This window comes from Pipistrellus kuhlii, unplaced genomic scaffold (assembly GCF_014108245.1).
Source record: "Pipistrellus kuhlii isolate mPipKuh1 unplaced genomic scaffold, mPipKuh1.p scaffold_m20_p_122, whole genome shotgun sequence".
NCBI lineage: Eukaryota > Metazoa > Chordata > Mammalia > Chiroptera > Vespertilionidae > Pipistrellus > Pipistrellus kuhlii.
The window spans coordinates 155,550-173,246 of NW_023425430.1; the positions used below are offsets into that span (position 1 = coordinate 155,550).

The 17,697-nt window shown below is 43.0% G+C and overlaps 1 protein-coding gene and 1 pseudogene across 8 annotated transcripts in view; one reads left to right on the forward strand and one right to left on the reverse strand.

Annotated features, from left to right (window-relative positions):
* Positions 1–17,697, forward strand: part of VPS35L (VPS35 endosomal protein sorting factor like) — a 122,072-nt gene that overhangs the window by 59,969 nt on the left and 44,406 nt on the right. For all 8 annotated transcript variants that reach the window (XM_036434423.2, XM_036434426.2, XM_036434425.2 and 5 more), the window contains 4 exons: positions 12,085–12,131; positions 12,909–13,020; positions 13,510–13,626; positions 16,661–16,714. In XM_036434423.2, coding sequence (XP_036290316.1) covers positions 12,085–12,131; positions 12,909–13,020; positions 13,510–13,626; positions 16,661–16,714 — 330 coding nt within the window. The remainder of the gene's footprint in view (positions 1–12,084; positions 12,132–12,908; positions 13,021–13,509; positions 13,627–16,660; positions 16,715–17,697) is intronic.
* Positions 2,981–11,301, reverse strand: LOC118716925 (annotated as a pseudogene).

A 17,697-nucleotide genomic window follows, 5' to 3' on the forward strand; every position in this document is an offset into this window, starting at 1 on the left:
GAAAAAGAAGGAAACAAAATATTAATATTCAGAGCAGATCATAAGCCTGTGGAAAAGACTTGCAGATGCAAGGCCTGTGATGGAATGAAAGAACACAATGACGATGAATTCGATGGGATGCTATGGACCCTTTAAAATGGTGGTGACTCGTGCAGATCTGTCTCTCCTCTCTTAAGGGTGGTCACAGTACAGTGCTGAATGAATACAGGAGGCTGTACACACTGCTGTGATGTCCTAAGTGTAGTGGCCTAGTGTACAGTTGTTGGGCTCTGGAACTTGGATGCTGGGCCTGAATCTCTTCTGTTTATAACCGTCCAGATAAAGTAGAGGCAAACCATGTCTGTAACCACCCTGAGCCTTTCCATCTGGAACAAGGGAGCAGAAGAATTCCACTTCTAATCTGGTGCATGGATGAAACCTGCCAAACCATTTGCAGTGCTTAGGGGAGTGCCCATGTGTGGGGTTGGAATGATTGTCCTGTTGCCAGGATTGCAACATGGATTCTGTATTCCTGAGAGTGAGCTGGGAGGGTGAGATTTTACATCATTTTTCTTGGCCTGTATTTTCTAACTTTTCAGCAAGTATTTTTTTATAGTTTGATTTTTCCAAATTCACTAGGGACATCTTGTATTTCAAGTGGGTTTATTACTATAAAATAAATTGGTTTTTAATCAAGCCAGTATAAACAGAGGTTATTTGAAAGGTGCAGGCCATTCTCTGTGGTCAAGCATAGTCTCAGTAACCACATGCTGGCCAGGCTCCTGGGCAGAGGTGGTGGGAATTTTGCCTGTTCACAACCACCTACCTTTCAGCTATATGCCTGGAACCCATGGACAGACGGACATGTTTGGAAGTGAGGACACTTATTCTCCCCCTTATTTTAATGAAAGGCAAAATCAGATGTAAAATAAAATGCTTGTGTCATAGGGTGTTCTTCCTTTTATTTTAAATTCTGATAAGCTTTGATTCTTAGGGCACTTAAAGAAGGAATGTGAGGAGTCTTAGAAAAAACTAACCATTTTCAAAACGCATAATGGATGTCAGGGTAGAGGACGGTGTGGAAAATGTATGTGGCTGTATGATGCCTAGAAGCTCGGTGACAGTGGCTGGGATGTGTCGACAAAGAAATTAGAGCTGTGTGTGTCTTAGCAGGTCCTGCCTCCAAAGTAGGGGGTGGTCAAGTTTGGCTGCAGTATTTGGTTATATCCAAGACAGTCCAGGGAAACCCAGCAGAAAGGAGAGCCATGTAGATGTGAGTGAGGAGTGATGCCTTCAGCCACAATATCTGACATCCACAATTTCTCATTGAAATTGAAATATAAAACACCTTCCCCCCAAACATCAGAGTGATTCAAAAAATCTTTCTTGTTGTTTGATGACAGGCTTTTCTTCCCTTTACAATTAAAACTATAGTAAGTTAAATAGGATTATGCTTCCCATTTAAGGCACATTCTACATATTCTATATAATAAAAGAATAATATGCAAATTGACCTTCATCCCAACACACAAGATGGCTACCCCCATGTGGACACAAGATGGCTGCCACAAGATGGCTGGCAGGGGAGGACAGTTGGGAGGGACCAAGCCTGCAAGAGAGGACAGTTGTGGGTGATCAGGCCCGCAGGGGAGGGCAGTTAGGGGTGATCAGGCCGGCAGAGGAGGGAAGTTGGGGGTGACTAGGCCTGCAGGAATGGCAGTTAGGGATAATCAGGCTGGCACGGGAGCATTTAGGCATCAATCAGGCTAGCAGGGGAGTGGTTATGGGTGATCAGGCTGGCATGCAAAAGTGGTTAGGGGCAATCAGGAAGGCAAGCAGGCAAGCAGTTGAGAACCAGCATTCCTGAATTGTGAGAGGGATGTTCCAGATTGGAGAGGGTCCAGGCTGGACTGAGGGACACACATCCCCGTGCAGGAATTTCATACACCGGGCCTTTAGTGTTAATAAAGGCGGGATCTGTTAAGACACACACAGCTCTAACTTCTCTGCCGACACATCCCAGCCACTGTCACTGTGAAAGTGGACATCCTTGTCTTGTTCCTGATCTTAGGCAAAACGTTTTTTAGCTTTGACCCTTGAGCCTGATATGGATTGTGGTGTATTATAGTACCCTTTATTATGTTGAGGCATGTTGCCCTCTGTTCCTGCTGTGCTGAGAGTTTTTATTAAAAATGGCTGCTGGATTTTGTCAAATGTTTTTTATGAATCTATTATCCTTCATTTTGCTTATGTGATGTATCACATTCATTGATTTGTGACTATTATACCGCCTTGCATCACTGCAGTAAATCCTACTTGGTCATGGCATATGATCTTTTTTTTTTTTTGTTTAAATATATTTTATTGATTTTTTTACAGAGAGGAAGGAAGAGGGATAGAGAGCTAGAAACATCGATGAGAGAGAAACATCAACCAGCTGCCTCCTGTACACCCCCTGCTGGGGATGTGCCCTCAACCAATGCCCTTGACCGGAATCGGGCCTGGGACATTTCAGTCTGCCAAACCGGTTTTGGCCATGTGATCTTTTTAGTGTATTTTATGGATTTGACTTGCTTATATTTTGTGGAGCATTTCTGCATCTATGTTCATCAGGAACATTGGCCAATAATTCTCTTTTTTTGTAATGTCATTAGCTGGTTTGTTATCAGGGTAGTGCTGGTCTTCTAAAGTAAGTTTTCCTTTCTCTTTAAATGTTTGAAATAGTTAGAGACTAATAGGTATGAATTCTTTGAATGTTCGGTTAAATTCACCTGTGAAGCCATCAGGCCAGGACTTCTTTGTTGGGAGGTTTTTTATTACTGCTCCAATTTTGTTAGTTGTTACCAATCTATTCTATTTCTTCTTGATTCAGTCTTAGAAGATTGCATGTTTCTAGTAATTTATCTATTTCTTCCAGGTTGTCTAATTGGTTGGCATATATTCATAGTATTTCCAGATATTCCCTTGATATTCATTTGTCACCTATCTTTCATTTCTGATTTTATTTATTTGGTTCTTCTTCGTCGTCGTCGTCATCGTAGTTCTTCTCTGTTCCTTTTCTATTCTGTTGTGTGTTGATGACTCTCTGTTGTGCTGTGTTTGGATTATTTTCTTTATCTCTAGTAGATTTGTGATTTGTGATTTTCATGTGCTTCAAATATGCCAAGCTATTTCCATGCCGGTCTATTTTAAGTTGATGGTCCCTTAAGTTCGAGCACATTTTAAAGTCACTACTATTTTTACACACCTTCTCTATGTTTGTTTTCTTTTTACTTTTTTAGTGTGTGTGTCCCTTGATTTATTGTTGAGATTATACATGATCTTTCTACTTTTGTACTAGCTTTATAGTTGATTGATCCACTTCTTTTATTGTGTCTTTGTCAGTGCAAATTTTATCATATATATAATTTTTTTCCATAAAACATATATAGTATATGTTAAATATAAAATGTTTTAAAATGTGTTTTTATTGATTTCAGAGAGAGGAAGGGAGAGGGAGAGAGATAAAAACATCAATGAGAGAGAAACATCGATCGGCTGCCACCTTCATGCCCCTTACTGGAGATTGAGCCTACACCCCAGGCATGTGCACTGACCAGGAATCAAACTAACAATCTCCTGGTGCATGGTCATGATGCTAAACTGAACCACATCACCTGGGCTTATATATTTTTACTCATATTTCTTTAATCTATTTTTTCTACTTAAAGAAATGCTTTTAACATACTTTACGATTCTGAATTAGTGGTGAACTCCGTTAGCTTTTTCTTGTCCTTCAATTCTAAATGATAGCTTTGCCGTGTAGAGTAATCTTGATTATAGATCTGTGCTTTTTATTACTTTGAATATTTCTTGCCATTCTCTTCTGGTCTGCATGGTTTCTGTTGACAGTCTCATGGGAGCTCCCTTGTCAGTAACTAACTGTTCTTCTCTTGTTGCTTTTAAGATTCTCTCTTTGTCTTTTACGTATGTATGGCATTTTAATTATGCTGGGTTTTGTTTTGGGCCTCTTTGAATTCATCTTTGGGACTCTGCTTCCTACATATTTTATTTCTTTTTCCAGGTTTAGGGGAGTCTTTAGTCATTATTTCTTCAAATAACTTTTAATCCCTTGCTCACTCTCCTATGATATGAATATTGGTATTCTTGATGTTGTCTTAAACTGTTCTTGGTTTAAAAAAAATTTTTTTTTTAATTTTAATTTTTTGCTGTTCTTTTTTTTTTTTTTTTTTTTTTATTTTTTTTTTCCCCCTTCCCTCCCTCCCATACATACCCTCACTCCCCAGAGTTTTATGTCCATTGATTGTACTTATATGCATGTATACAAGTCCTACGGTTGATCTGTTATCTCCCCCAGATCTCCCTCTCCTCCCCACTGTAATTTGACAGTCTGCTTGTTGCTTTACTGTCTCTATATCTATCTTTTGGTTCATCAGTTTATAATGTTCTTTATTATCCATAAATGAGTGAGGTCATGTGATTTTTCTCTTTCATTGATTGGCTTATTTCACTCAGCATGATGTTCTCCAATTCCATCCAGGTTGCTGCAAATGATGAGAATTCCTTCATTTTTATGGCAGCATAGTATTCCATTTGTGTAGATGTTTTTGGATCCAATCATCTGCTGATGGGCACCTAGGCTGTTTCCAAATTCTGGCTATTGTATATTGTACTGCTATGAACATAGGGGTGCATATATCCTTTCTGATTGGTGTTTCTAGTTTCTTGGGATATATTCCTAGGAGTGGGATTACTGGGTCAAATGGGAGTTTCATTTCAGTTTTTTGAGGAAACTACACGCTGTTCTCCACAGTGGTTGCACCAGTCTGCATTCCCACCAGCAGTGCACGAGGGTTCCTTTTTCTCCGCAACCTCGCCAACACTTGTCATTTGTTGATTTGTTGATGTTGGCCATTCTGACAGGTGTGAGATGGTACTGCATTGTTGTTTTGATTTGCATCTCTCAATTTTTTGCTGTTCTAATTGGGTGTTTTCCATTGTCGTGTCTTTCAGGTCACTGATTTGATCCTCTGCTTCACTTAATTTGTTGTTGATTCCCTCTAGTGTAGCGGTGTCGAACTCAATCAGAGAAGGGGCCAAAATCTAAAATCCAGCCTAAATCGCGGGCCGAATGGTTTACTGAACAGTCATAAACTGTCATTGTGATGGAAACGCAGTGGAGTGCAGTGATGACAGCGCGGTGCGGGCCACATTGCAAGGCCTGGCGGGACGGATTTGGCCCGCAGGCCTTGTGTTTGACACATGTGCTCTAGTGCATTCTTCATTTCAGTTATTGTCATCTTTATTTTTTTATTGGTTCTTTTTTCATGTTTCTATTTCCTTTTGCATGATTTCTAGCTCTGAAATTCTCACCGAGTTCATCCATTCTTCCCATAAGTTCATTAGCATCCTTATAACCAGGGTTGGGTTTGAACTCTGTATATGGTAGATTGTTTATCTCTATTTTGTTCTTTTTCTAGATTTTTGTCCTGTTCTTTCATTTGAGATGTATTTCTTTGTCTCCTCATTTTGGCTGCCTCCCTGTGTTTGTATGTGTTAGATAGGGTTTTGTATGTCTCCAGGTCTTGGTAGAGTTGCCTTATGTAGAAGGTGTCTTGTGGGGCTTGGTGGCACAGCCTCCCTGGTTATCTGAGCTGGGAGTTCTGGGGTGTCCCTTTTGTGGGTTATTTGCACCCTCCTATTGTACTCAGGCTTCGATTTCTGTTGGCACTTCTGTGGGTGGGTTTGATCCTCAGATTGACTGGCTGTGAGGGATGGCTGAGACTAGCAGATGAGCTGCTGTGTAGAGGCCAATCCCACAAAGCTGGTCAGATGAGCTAGTTGGCTGGGATTGAGCCTTAGTGAATCACCATGCTGTTAGCAAGGGTAACAGAGAACACAGATTTGGCCCCTGCCTGTGCCTGGCTGGCGAGATGAAAGGAGAGCTAAGCAAAGGAACAGTGGTGCTGCCATGCATCCACCCCCGGAGAGAGTTCCCTGACTTATGCCCCTCCTGCTCTCACTCTGGAGTTAGTGAATTCATGCTCTCTGTATGCCCATGTGCTTTCTGAACACTGTCCATGCCCTGGACCTTAGGGTGGGTGAGTTTGTGTGTTGGCCCATTATAAGTACATTTCTCAGTCTCCTGCAACCCTTTGTCTTTCTCATATACAATTTTGACTGATTTTCACAGCCAGATGTGGAGAGAACTCTCTCCTGGCGCCGGTGCTTTGGGTTGGGGCTTGGTGTGGGGGTGGGACCTGTCCTTCACAAGGAGGGGTCGTCAGAGGAGGTTTCGCAGCTGAGCTACCCCTACTCTTAACCATCTCCCTGGGCTGTGGGCTCTGCCCTTCCCACGGCTCTACTCTTCCTCCCAGTCTTTCTGTGGCTTCTTCTGTATATCCTTAGTCATAGGAGTTCTGTTCAGCTTGTCTTCAGATGCTTCTTAGTGATGGTTGTTGTATAATTTAATTGGAATTTTGTGTGGTTTTGCGAGAAGTTGGGCATAGAGCTTCCTGCTTAGCCATTCTGACTGAATATTGCACAAGTGTGTTCTTTTCATTCTTTCAAATTAAGAAAAAAAATCTCAAGAGAAAGAGAATAACATGAAAAATTAAAAATTTCTCCTTAGTACTTACTGTATATAATTTCATTTTATTCACATTGAAGTAATTTATTTTTTTGAGAACTGAGCTATATTAACTCTGAATCGGGGGAATGGGCATTAGCTGTTAAGATTAGTTCATGATTTCCCCCCCATTTACATTTCTGCTTCAGTTAGAAAAATAAAAACAAAAAGATAATGTGCATATTTTTTAGTTCTCTTTTACATGAAGCAGTATTTATAAGCATGGGGGTTGGAAGGTTATTTAGTAAAAGCAGAACACACTTTTGTGAGCAGTTTGGGTTACTTATGCATTAGTTTTGATGTAGAAGTGCAGTGCTGTCCTGACTTAACTTTTGTTACCTCTGCTTTTCAAGTGGGTATATAATCCTCATCTACAGACAATCTTTAAAAATACTTAAAATTTGCAATGTAATAGTGATTCTACAAATCCATGTGAATGAAATGTCACACAGACAACACCTTCCTCCCAAGATAATGAGTGCATGCAAACCCTGGTGAAACAGTCTGATTAACTTATTACAGCAATGTCAGTGTCCTGGCTTAAATAATACACTATATTCATGGGAGATGTAGCCTATGGGGAAAGCTGGATAATGATTACCCAGGACCTCTGCTATTTTTGCAATTTCTTATGAGTCTGTAAATGATCCAAAATAAAAAACTAAAAAACTAAAATAAAATAAAAATCCACCCATTAGTGGCAACTTGAACAGCAGTGTTATATTTATGATATGGTTTCCTCAGGCATCTGTACTAATAATAGCCTAGGTGGCATCACACCTTCACATTGTCACAAGATGGCTGTCACAAGATGGCCACCTCACGCGGAGGAGGCGGGTTGTAGCAGGGAATGGCAGTTGTGAGTGATCAGGCTGGCAGGGGAGGGCAGTTAGGGGGCAATCAGGCTGGCAGGCAGAAGCAGGTAGGGGTAATCAGGCAGGCATGCAGAAGCAGGTAGAGGTTAAGAGCTAGTGGTCCTGGATTGTGTGAGGGACCTCTGACTGCTGGTTTAGGCCTGATCAGTCGGACATCGCCAGAGGGGTCCCAGATTGGAGAGGGTGCAGACCGGGCTGAGGGACACCCCCCACCGTGCATGAATTTTGTGCACCTGGCCTCCAGTTAAATACAATGATATAGATTTGTAGTATACTAATGTGGGAGGAGCAAGGCCCATGCTAGATTCTTGAGTAAAAAAGGCAAGTTGCAGCCCAGAATGTGTACTATGATTCACATTTATAAAACAGCAACAAAAATATTAAACCTCGTGGTTTTACAACAAAAGCTACATATTCCCAGGGCACAGACAAAGATTTAGAAAGGTGAACACCACAGTATCAGCACTGGGGAGTCCTGGGACGTAGAGGTTGGGAGATGGGCATTTGCTTTGTTCCTGCTGCACAACAGGACTGTTTGAACTTTTGACCATAAGCATTTCTTATTTTTATAATTTTTATAAATTAAGTATGTGAATAAAGAAAATGTAGGGGCCTAATAAATCCTATGGCTCTGCTGTGTGTCTTGCAGACTAGGGTGCTGATTTGCAAGTTTTTCAATGGTTTACTCAGCCAACAAGCTTGTTTTGATCTCAGTCTGGTTTGAACTGTTGTACACCTTGTTCTTGCCAAAGATAATCAATCCTGTTACTTTCAGATACAAAAAAAATTAACCTCCGTCAGACCTGCCTGAGCTCCATAACAGCTGGCTCCCTGGGCACTTATGAGTATTCCTCTATGACAGTGGTTCCCAGCCTTTGGGGGTTGAACGACCCTTTCACAGGGGTCACCTAAGACCATCGGAAAACACAGATATTTACATTACGATTCATAACAGTAGCAAATTATAGTTATGAAGTAGCAACAAAAATAGTTTTATGGTTAGGGGTCATCACAACATGAGGAGCTGTATTAAAGGGTTGTGGCATTAGGAAGGTTGAGAACCACTGCTCTATGACAACAGAGCCTTTGTTTTTTTAAAGTTATATTATTGGATGCATTTTTAATGTGTTCAGGTCTTATAAAAAGAGAACACTTTTAAGCATTTGTTTTGTCTTAATGGCCAGATATTTTATCCATATGCTGCTGATGCACACAAGTGCACATTGCAGTTGAGAGAATATGCCACATAAGCCAAGGGTTTCTGTCTGACTGACTTCCTCACTTCCCTGTCCCCAGTGCCTAGGACAGTGGCTCGCCCATTGACTTTGCTCAGTGAGTGGTTCTCTGTGTGGGCTGGGGATATCTCTGATAATTCCACTCTGTGTCTTGCTCAGCCTTGCACAAAACTAATTTGATACTGAGCTTCCAGAATGACATTTCAAATGTCTATATTCTGCGAGTGGGGAGGCCATTGGTAGTATCACCTGTTTTATCCTCTGCTGAAATGCTTTTTTGCTGCAAGGAACAAACACCCAGCTGGCCCATCAAAAACAACTCTATGTGTACCCTTAATAGCAAGTGCATGCTTTGGGCCAGTCAGGTCTGTCCATCTCTCAGCTCTCCTGCCTCCAGATAGCAGAGGAGCCGCATTATGTCCAGACATGGCTGCCTCCAGAGGTAGAGAAATAGGAGTCTCCGGTTTCTTGGTTTTCTGTTTAAGACCAAGGAAATCTTTCCTTGTGACCTACCACTGGTGGGGAAATGAGACCACCATGACTGTTTGGCCTATATCAGTTTGCCTAGTCTGTTTAGGCTGCAATCACAAAGTATCACAGGTTGAGTGGGCTATAAACAACACATGTAGATTTCTCAGTTCTGGAGGCAAGGAAATCCATGGTCAAGAGGCTGAAAGTGTCTGAGGGGGTCCACATCCTGGTTGTTCCTGTGTCCCACCTGGCAGAGATGACAAAGGAGATTTCTTGGGTCATGTTTGTAAGGACACTAATTCTACTCAGGAGGGCTCAGCCTCATGGCCTGATCACCGCTCAAAACCTCCACCTCCCAGTGCCAGCACCTTGGGGTTAGGTGGCCATTCTGACCACAGAAGGCTGCTGTATAGACTGGAAGGCTTCAACCACAGAACCTTACTTTCTCACAGTTCTGGAGGCTAAGGTCCAGCATCAAGGGCCCAGCAGGATTGGTGTCTGGTGAGGCTTTCCCCCTTGGCTTACAGACCTCCACCTTCTCACATGTCCTCATAGAGTTTTCCCTGTCCGTGTGCCTTCCTGGTCCCAATCTTCTGTTGGATTAGGACCCCACCCTTATGACCTTGTGATATTCAATACCTCCTTAAAAACTTGATCTCCATACACCATCACATTTGGGGCTAGCGTTTCAACATATAAATATGGTATCATAATTTATTCCCTAATTGAACCCAGCCTGATTTTTGTTGGGAGAGACAGGAATATGAATAAAATCAAGGTTTTGGGGGTGGTGATACCAACAGTTCCTCCACAGTCAGCTGCCACCTTGAAAGGATGGCATTGCACTGAAGAAGACTTGTTTCATTTTTGGACTTTGTGGCCAGACTTAAATGCAAGTCTCATTTCCACCTAGAGGGTGGCTCCATCTCTCTGAGCTCTGGCTTGCTTTGCTGTGAAGGGGAGGGAGGTGGAGTAGTTCATATGAGCATCACAAGGCAGCTGTGAAGAGGAAATGGGAAAGGTATGAGAGGTACTTAGCCCAGCACCTGTGCATGGTGTGTGCCCCTGTCAGTAGGGCTCTTGTCCATGGGGTGACATTGTCTGGAAAAACTTGGGGATAAGTGTTGCTTTAGGTTCTCCAACATGAGGATTTTTTTGTGTTGCTTTTTTTGTTGTTGTTGTTGTTGTTGTTGTTTAAGATAATTTTATTGAGAAGTGAGAGGTGGGGAGAGGTGAAGGGTAGCTACAGCCACCTAAGCCCCACCAGGGGGAACAGAACCCCTCCTCGCTTCCCACCTCAAGTGGCCCCCCCTGCTCTTGGATCAGCTGCTGTGTCTCCTACAGAGACAGGAACTCAGTGATGCGCACACAGATGAAAGCTGTAGGATCCTTGAACTGCTTGCTGACAGAGTGGATGACAGGCAGCGTCTCTTCCAGCTTGGAAGCCAGCTGGTCTGCTTTCATATCCCCTAGGCCCAGCATGTTCCACACCTGTGAGATGAAGGGGCCGATCTGGTTCTTGATCTGCATGAGGTGGCTTAGGTCCCACTCCACAATGGTGGGGAAGTTGAGCAGCCTCCGGGTGTGGCCTGTGGGCACTGTGCCAAACACCACCACTGAGAAGTTCATGCCTTTCACCAGCCTCATGACCTTTGCATAGCTGATGGCCTTTCAGCTATGCCTGGGAAGGCGCTCGTGGCCTCCTGCATCATTATCTTGCCCATGCTTAACGTGTCCTCCTCGAAGAACTAGTCAGGCAGTCTGCCACTCCAAGGCTGGGGTCAGTTTCCATGGCAAAGAGGTTGTCATAGCCTTTGATCTTGGTGGGTACCTTGAAGAACTTCTGGTCCAATGCATTGGAGATGTGGGCTGGGTCCCTGGAAATGATAAGAACACTCCCCGCCCCTTGGATAGCTGGATTGCTAGGCTGAAGCTGCAGGTGGTCTTGCCAATGCCATCTTTGCCCCTGACGAAACTCATTTAAGGCTGTGCTGCTCGATGCTGTTGCTAAGCATGGGTTCCAACAACTCCACATCAAGCGCATCCTCGAACTCCACTTCAACCCCCCACCGGGCCACTTTTTTCGCCATCTTGAAACAGACTCATGTCTCCAATATGATTTTTAAAACCTTCCCAAATTGCCACCTGACAAATAATTCTTCCATGGATGTTTTTAAAAACAGACGCTTTTTTAAAGTTATGTAATTGTCTTAAAGTAGCTCTGGAGCTATTGATAGTACATCAACTAGTAAAGCATTCATTTTCATTTGGGGCAAAAAATATGCTTCAGAATTTGTGGAGAGGAAATTTGGTGAAAAGCATGGCCTCTGATGAAAGACGGATGTCACTTCCAGCCTATGCAGCTAGCTGTGTCCCCCGGGCCAGCATGCTTTCTCCTCTGTGAAACAGGAGAAGAGGAGCTTGCCTTCAGGTGGTTGTGAGTGGTGAGAGCACGGGTGCTAAGTGCCCCTAGCTGCGACAGGTGGGCACTGGGCACTGGCTGTGTTTGTTTTACTGAGAATCCACTGGCACCACATGAGCGGGGATGAAAGTGGGGAGTCATAGTCCTGTATGCCCCTCAATACCTCCCTAACCTCCTGCAATAGTCCTGCAGGGACGGGGCTACCACCTTTATCGTCTGCCTGAGGAAGCCCAGGCCTAATGAAGTCAACTGACTGACCCAAGGTCTCACTGTTGGTAGTTGGTGAGACTATATTTGCACCCATGTGAAATGCCACAGGGTGCACTTTCTCCCCCTCCTCATCCCTACTGGGAGGGAGACTGGGGAATGCATAGGAGGCTCGCGGTGAGTACTGTTTCAGAAATCTCTTGTAAGAAGTGTTGCTTTAGATTCTCCCATGTGATGATTTTCATTGTTTAAAAACTTTATTTTTAGAATCTGCTAACCGAGATGATGGAGCGATGCAAGAAACTAGGAAATAAGTAAGTGTTTTAAAATTAATAAGGCATGAGGTTGCAAATAGAGTTGGTTGCTTTTTTTGAGCTTGGCATGCTTATGTGGGCAAGAGAGCCACAAGATGGGTAGGACAGCAATGAGGTCAGGCTTCAGATGCCGGACCCCACTCTCTCCTAGCTTTGTGAGCTTGGGTTACTTACTTGACCTCTCTGTGACAGTGTCTCTCCTTCTCTGTAAAATGGGTTTAATAATAGTCCTTTCCTCCTGGGGATGTGATGATTGGTAGGCTCAGAATGAACTCATATTTCTGTCTCCTTTTGGTGCTAGATGCCTCTAAGTCACTGTGTCCCTAGGTCCCAGACAGGGATTTTCATAAAAGATGTGAGTGGATATATATTTACAACATGGATCAATGTTGTTACTTAATGTTTCATTTTAGTGCACCAGTCTATTGAAGGCTCAGTGTACTTCTGTTTCAGTGGATTTGATTGCTTGGTTGTTTACCTGTCTTTCCAGCTGTCTACCCACCCACTCTCCCATCCATCCATCTAGTCAGTTTAACATCAATCAAGTTACCAGCATGCACAGACCCTGTGGTACTCTCGTAAGCATGTCAAACTTGAGGCATGTGGCCCGCCGGCCGCAAGTTTGTCATGCTTGCTAGAAGTTGCCTTCTAATTCTAATGTGGTTGTCTTCCAACCTTAAAGAAAGGTTGTCAGTCATCTTTCCTGGCAACATATGCCCTAACATTAAAGCAGCTTTCTTCAGAGGGCTCTGTGATTAGGCATGCATTGTCTTGCAGTGCCTTGCTGTTGAATTCTGTGATGTCTGCTTTCCGAGCCGAGTTCATCGCCACCAGGTCCCTCGATTTCATCGGCATGATCAAGGAGTGCAGTGAGGCTGGCTTCCCCAAGGTATGACCTGGCTTCCGCTCAGCTGGAGGATGGGCAGCAGGGTTGCCTCAGTACCTCTGAGGGGAAAGTCAGGGGTCAGGGCAGCTTGGCCAACAGGATCAAGGGAGGCTCTGTCTGAAGAACAAGCTGGACGATGAGTGGAGATCGGGATTGTTGGACGTGTAATTGCTGAGCATCTGGTCCCCCTGGGAGCCCTAAATCTGTAAAATTTGCTCATGTGAAGTTTTTAGAAAAGACTTGGGTCTTATGTCTCTATAAAAATATATCTTTACTCATTATTTATGAAAAGCCTCATCCAGCAGGACATCAGGCCACAGTTAGACCATACAAGCCTGGCTCCGTGCTTGCCCTTTTCCCTCTACCTTGTGAGGTCTGTGGTAGGATTCAGAAAGGCCATGGGAAATGAGCCCTGAGGGAGCTCAGTGTGACAGCCTGAAGTTGTTCTGATTTAAAATCTTCAGTAACATAATGCTTTTGTGTTTTTCTTAGCATCTTCTTTTTCGCTCACTGGGGTTAAACTTGGCCTTGGCTGATCCTCCTGAGGGTGATCGACTTCAGATTCTCAATGAAGCTTGGAGAGTTATTACTAAATTGAAGAATCCACAGGTGGGTGACCATTCTGACCTTAGATCAGTTGCTTTTTGTCAAAGTTAAGTGGTATATTCAGGTACCTCATTTGTTTAAGAAATCTACTTCTTGCCCTAGCTGGTTTGACTCGGTGGATAGAGAACCAAAGGGGCCCAGATAGAAAACCAAAGGGGCCGAAACCAGTTTGGCTCAATGGTAGAGCGTCGGTCTACAGACTGAAAGGTCCCAGGTTCGATTCCCGTCAGGGGCATGTACATTGGTTGCGGGCGCATCCCTGGTGGGGGTTGTGCAAGAGGCAGCTGGTCAGTGTTTCTCTATCATTGACGTTTCTAGCTAGCTATCTCTCTCCCTTCCTCTCTGTAAAAAATCAATAAAAATATATTTTTAAAAAAAGAAAGAAAAGAAAACCAAAGGGTCCCAGGTTTAATTTCGGACAAGGGCACGTATCTTGGTTGCATGCTCCTCCCCGGCCCAGGCCCTGGTCAGGGCTTGTGCAGTGCAGGAGGCAACCAGTTGATGTGTTTCTTTCACACTAATGTTTCTCTTTGTCTTTTGATCTTCTTCTATTCTCCCTAAAAATCGGTGGGAAAATATCCTCAGGTGAAGAGAGAGAGAAAGAGGGGGGGGGGGGAGGGAGGGAGGGAGGGAGGGAGGGAGGGAGAGAGAGAGAGAGAGAGAGCGCGCGCGCAAAGAGGGAAGGGGAGGGAAGAGGAGGGAAGGGGAGAGAGAGAAAAGAAAGAGGAAGGAAGGGAGGGAGGGAGGAAGGGAGGGAGGGAGGGAGGGAGGGAAGGATTGTATTGCTAACCTACAGTGGAGAACTATAGCTTTGAAGATATATTTCTCTGGTATTTTTACCCCAATTATGTCTTATTCTTGAGGCCTCAAGATGCACTAAAAGAGCAAATTTATAAATATTTGAAACTTTTAAAGACCTGTGACTTTGAAAACAGCAGCCAAAATACAGCAAGCTGTCTGTAGGATATTATTTCCTTGTTGATTTTTTTGTCTGGAAGATGTAGCCAGTGATGTGAGTGTAGTATTAAAGTTCCCTTCTGTGCCGGGACCGGTTTGGCTCAGTGGATAGAGCGTCGGCCTACAGACTGAAAGGTCCCAGGTTCGATTCCGGTCAAGGACATGTACCTTGGTTGGGGGCACATCCCCAGTAGGGGGTGTGCAAAAAGTAGCTGATAGATGGTTCTCTCTCATCGGTGTTTGTAACTCTATCCCTCTCTGTGAAAAATCAATAAAATATATTAAAAAATAAAATAAAATAAAGTTCTCCTCTGTGACTATATTGTTGTCGCTTTCTCCATTAAAATCCACACAGTTTTTAAAAATATATTTTGGTGCTCTTATATTGGGTGCATGTGTTTATAAGGCTTATATTTTTCTTATTGGATGGATCCCTTTAGTGTTATGTAGTTACCTTTTTTGTCTTTTGATATGGCCTTTGTTTATTGCAAAGCTGGCATGCCAGTGGTTGAATGTTGACCTATGAATCAGGAAGTCACAGTTCAATTCCCCATCAGAGTGCATGCCCAGGTTTCAGGCTTGATCCTCTGTGGGGGTTGTACAGGAGACAGCTAATCACTGATTCTCTCTCATCATTAATCTATCTCTCTTTCCCTCTCCCTTCTTCTCTGAAATAAAAGATATGTAAGTATATATGGAAAAAAGATTAATTTGTTGATATTTAGAGTGAGAGCAAGGGAGATAGAGGGAGAGAAATAGAGAAACATCCATGTATCGGGTCTAGTAATAATTAATGTCGTTTTTAAACATTCGTTTAAAATCTTGCTTGGCGTTGACTTGTATTAACATAACCTTCAAACACGTGGTATCTACAGAACGTGTGAAGTGCAATTAACAAGTTTTGCTTGAAAAAGTTTGTGTTTGGTTTCGTTTTTGTTGCAAAACTAGGGCTAAGAAGATGGCGGATGAAGAGCATATTCGGCACTGCATGCTTTAGGAGTTCCAATTAGGAAGAAAAGCAAGTGAGGCTGCAAAAAACATCTGTAGTGCTCTTGGTCAAGATGCAGTTAGCGCCAGAAAATGCCAGCGTTGGTTTGAGAAATTTCGCGAGGGAAATTTTTCGTTAGATGACAAGAGTGGTTGAGGCCGTGTGTCCAATTTTGATCAAGAAGCTCTTCAAGCTCTTTTGGTGCAAAATCCTCAAATTACCCAACAAGAGCTTGCGACAACTTTAAATTGTTCACAAAAAACAATTTCCAATCAATTGCGTGCACTTGGCAAAGTCCAAAAGTTTGGAAAATGGGTTCCTCATGAGTTGACCAATAACAACCGTAATCAAAGAGTCACAATTTGCAGTTGGCTCCTCTCTCGTCAAAACTGTTTGCCATTTTTAGAGCAAATTGTTACCAGAGATGAAGAATGGGTGCTGTATGTTAATTTGAAAAGGCGGCCTCAATGGTTGGACAAAAATGAGGCTCCGCAGCCCAAGCCAAAACCTGACTTGCATGCGAAAAAAGTGATGTTGTGTGTTTGGTGGAATTTTAAAGGAATTCTTCATTATGAACTTTTACCATCTAACCAAACCATTACAAGTGTAGTGTATAGTGCCCAATTGGAAAGGTTAGCCCAAGCTTTAAGAGAAAAAGAACGCGCGCTGATTAATCGGAAGGGCGTAATTCTTCACCACGATAACGCACGACCGCATACTGCAAGAATCACTGCTGAAAAACTGCGCCAGTTGGAAAGGGAAGTTCTCCCTCAACCTGCATATTCTCCTGATATTGCCCCTTCCGGTTACCATTTGTTTCGTTCTTTGCAAAACTTTCTTCTTGGAAAAAAATTTAATAATGAAGAATGCCTCAAAAATGCATTGACCGAATTTTTTGCATCAAAATCACAAGAATTTTACAACAGAGGGATTAAAATGCTTCCTGAGCGTTGGGCACAAGTAGTAGAAAACAACGGCAACTAGTATATTGTTGATTACATTTTGTTGTATTGTTTAAATAAATTCTATTTAAAAAAGTATTAGAAAACGACATTAATTATTACTAGACCTAATATTTGCTTTTCCCTGCAGGACTACATTGATTGTGCCGAGGTCTGGGCAGAGTACACTTGCAGGCATTTCACGGTATGTGTGACTGTGTTTTTGAAATAATTACCGTATTTTTCGGCGTATAAGACGACCCCCCTAATTTTACAGTTAAAACATAGGTTTAGGCCTATATTCGCTGTATAAGACTACCCCCCACTTCCGAGGCAACACCAGTTCTTTTTTTAATAGACCGCCTCTCTCACTGTGGCCAATCTGAGCAGGCTTTTTTTTTTTTTCGTTTCAAAAGTCGTCTTATACGCTGGAAAATACGGTGTATATATATTTTTAGGCATTTTACAGTGATAATTATTCTTAACTTGTAAAAAGTCCATCCTTTGTTGTATAGTGTGACAGAGCATTCAGATGTGTGCTATAGCAAGAGGGTTCACATGTGAATTTGGGGGAAGCTGCATTGTGCAAAGCTAATCAGCTTTTCACTATAATATATGTTAGATGCTTATATGCTGAAGTCTCAATGACTTTCCATGGGGTCTGGCAAGCAGTAGTTTCCAAACACATTTGACTGCCATGTAATTACTGTCTAAGCACACAAACACACACTTCCTGAGGCCCTGCCTGGGACCTCAGTTTGGGAAATACTGGGATTTTCAAAGAGCAGAGACTTTAAAATACGTAGAACTGGATTTGAGTCCTATTGCCAGACTTATTTACTTTAAGCAGCAACATTTGAGGTAGGCATTGGGTCACTTGACTTGTGGGGGTTAGTCTGTGCTCTTACACAATGTCAGTGCGCTTTGCAGCACCAGAGAGGGACCTGGTGGGTGCAGCAAGTGGCACCGTTGATTTTCCCAGCATGTGGGGAAGCAGGGGCTTGGGAACGCCCAGAGCCTGTGAGAACGGTGCTTCTGTCCTGATGTGATGTGGACAGAGCCACTATGAAGCTGTGATATGGGAGGGATTTTCCCCTTCTAATATTTCCAGCAGAATATTTGAAACTCTTTTCTGGAGGCTGTGTACTATATTCTGAACATATTAGTCCTTTTCTCCAGAAAAATGGT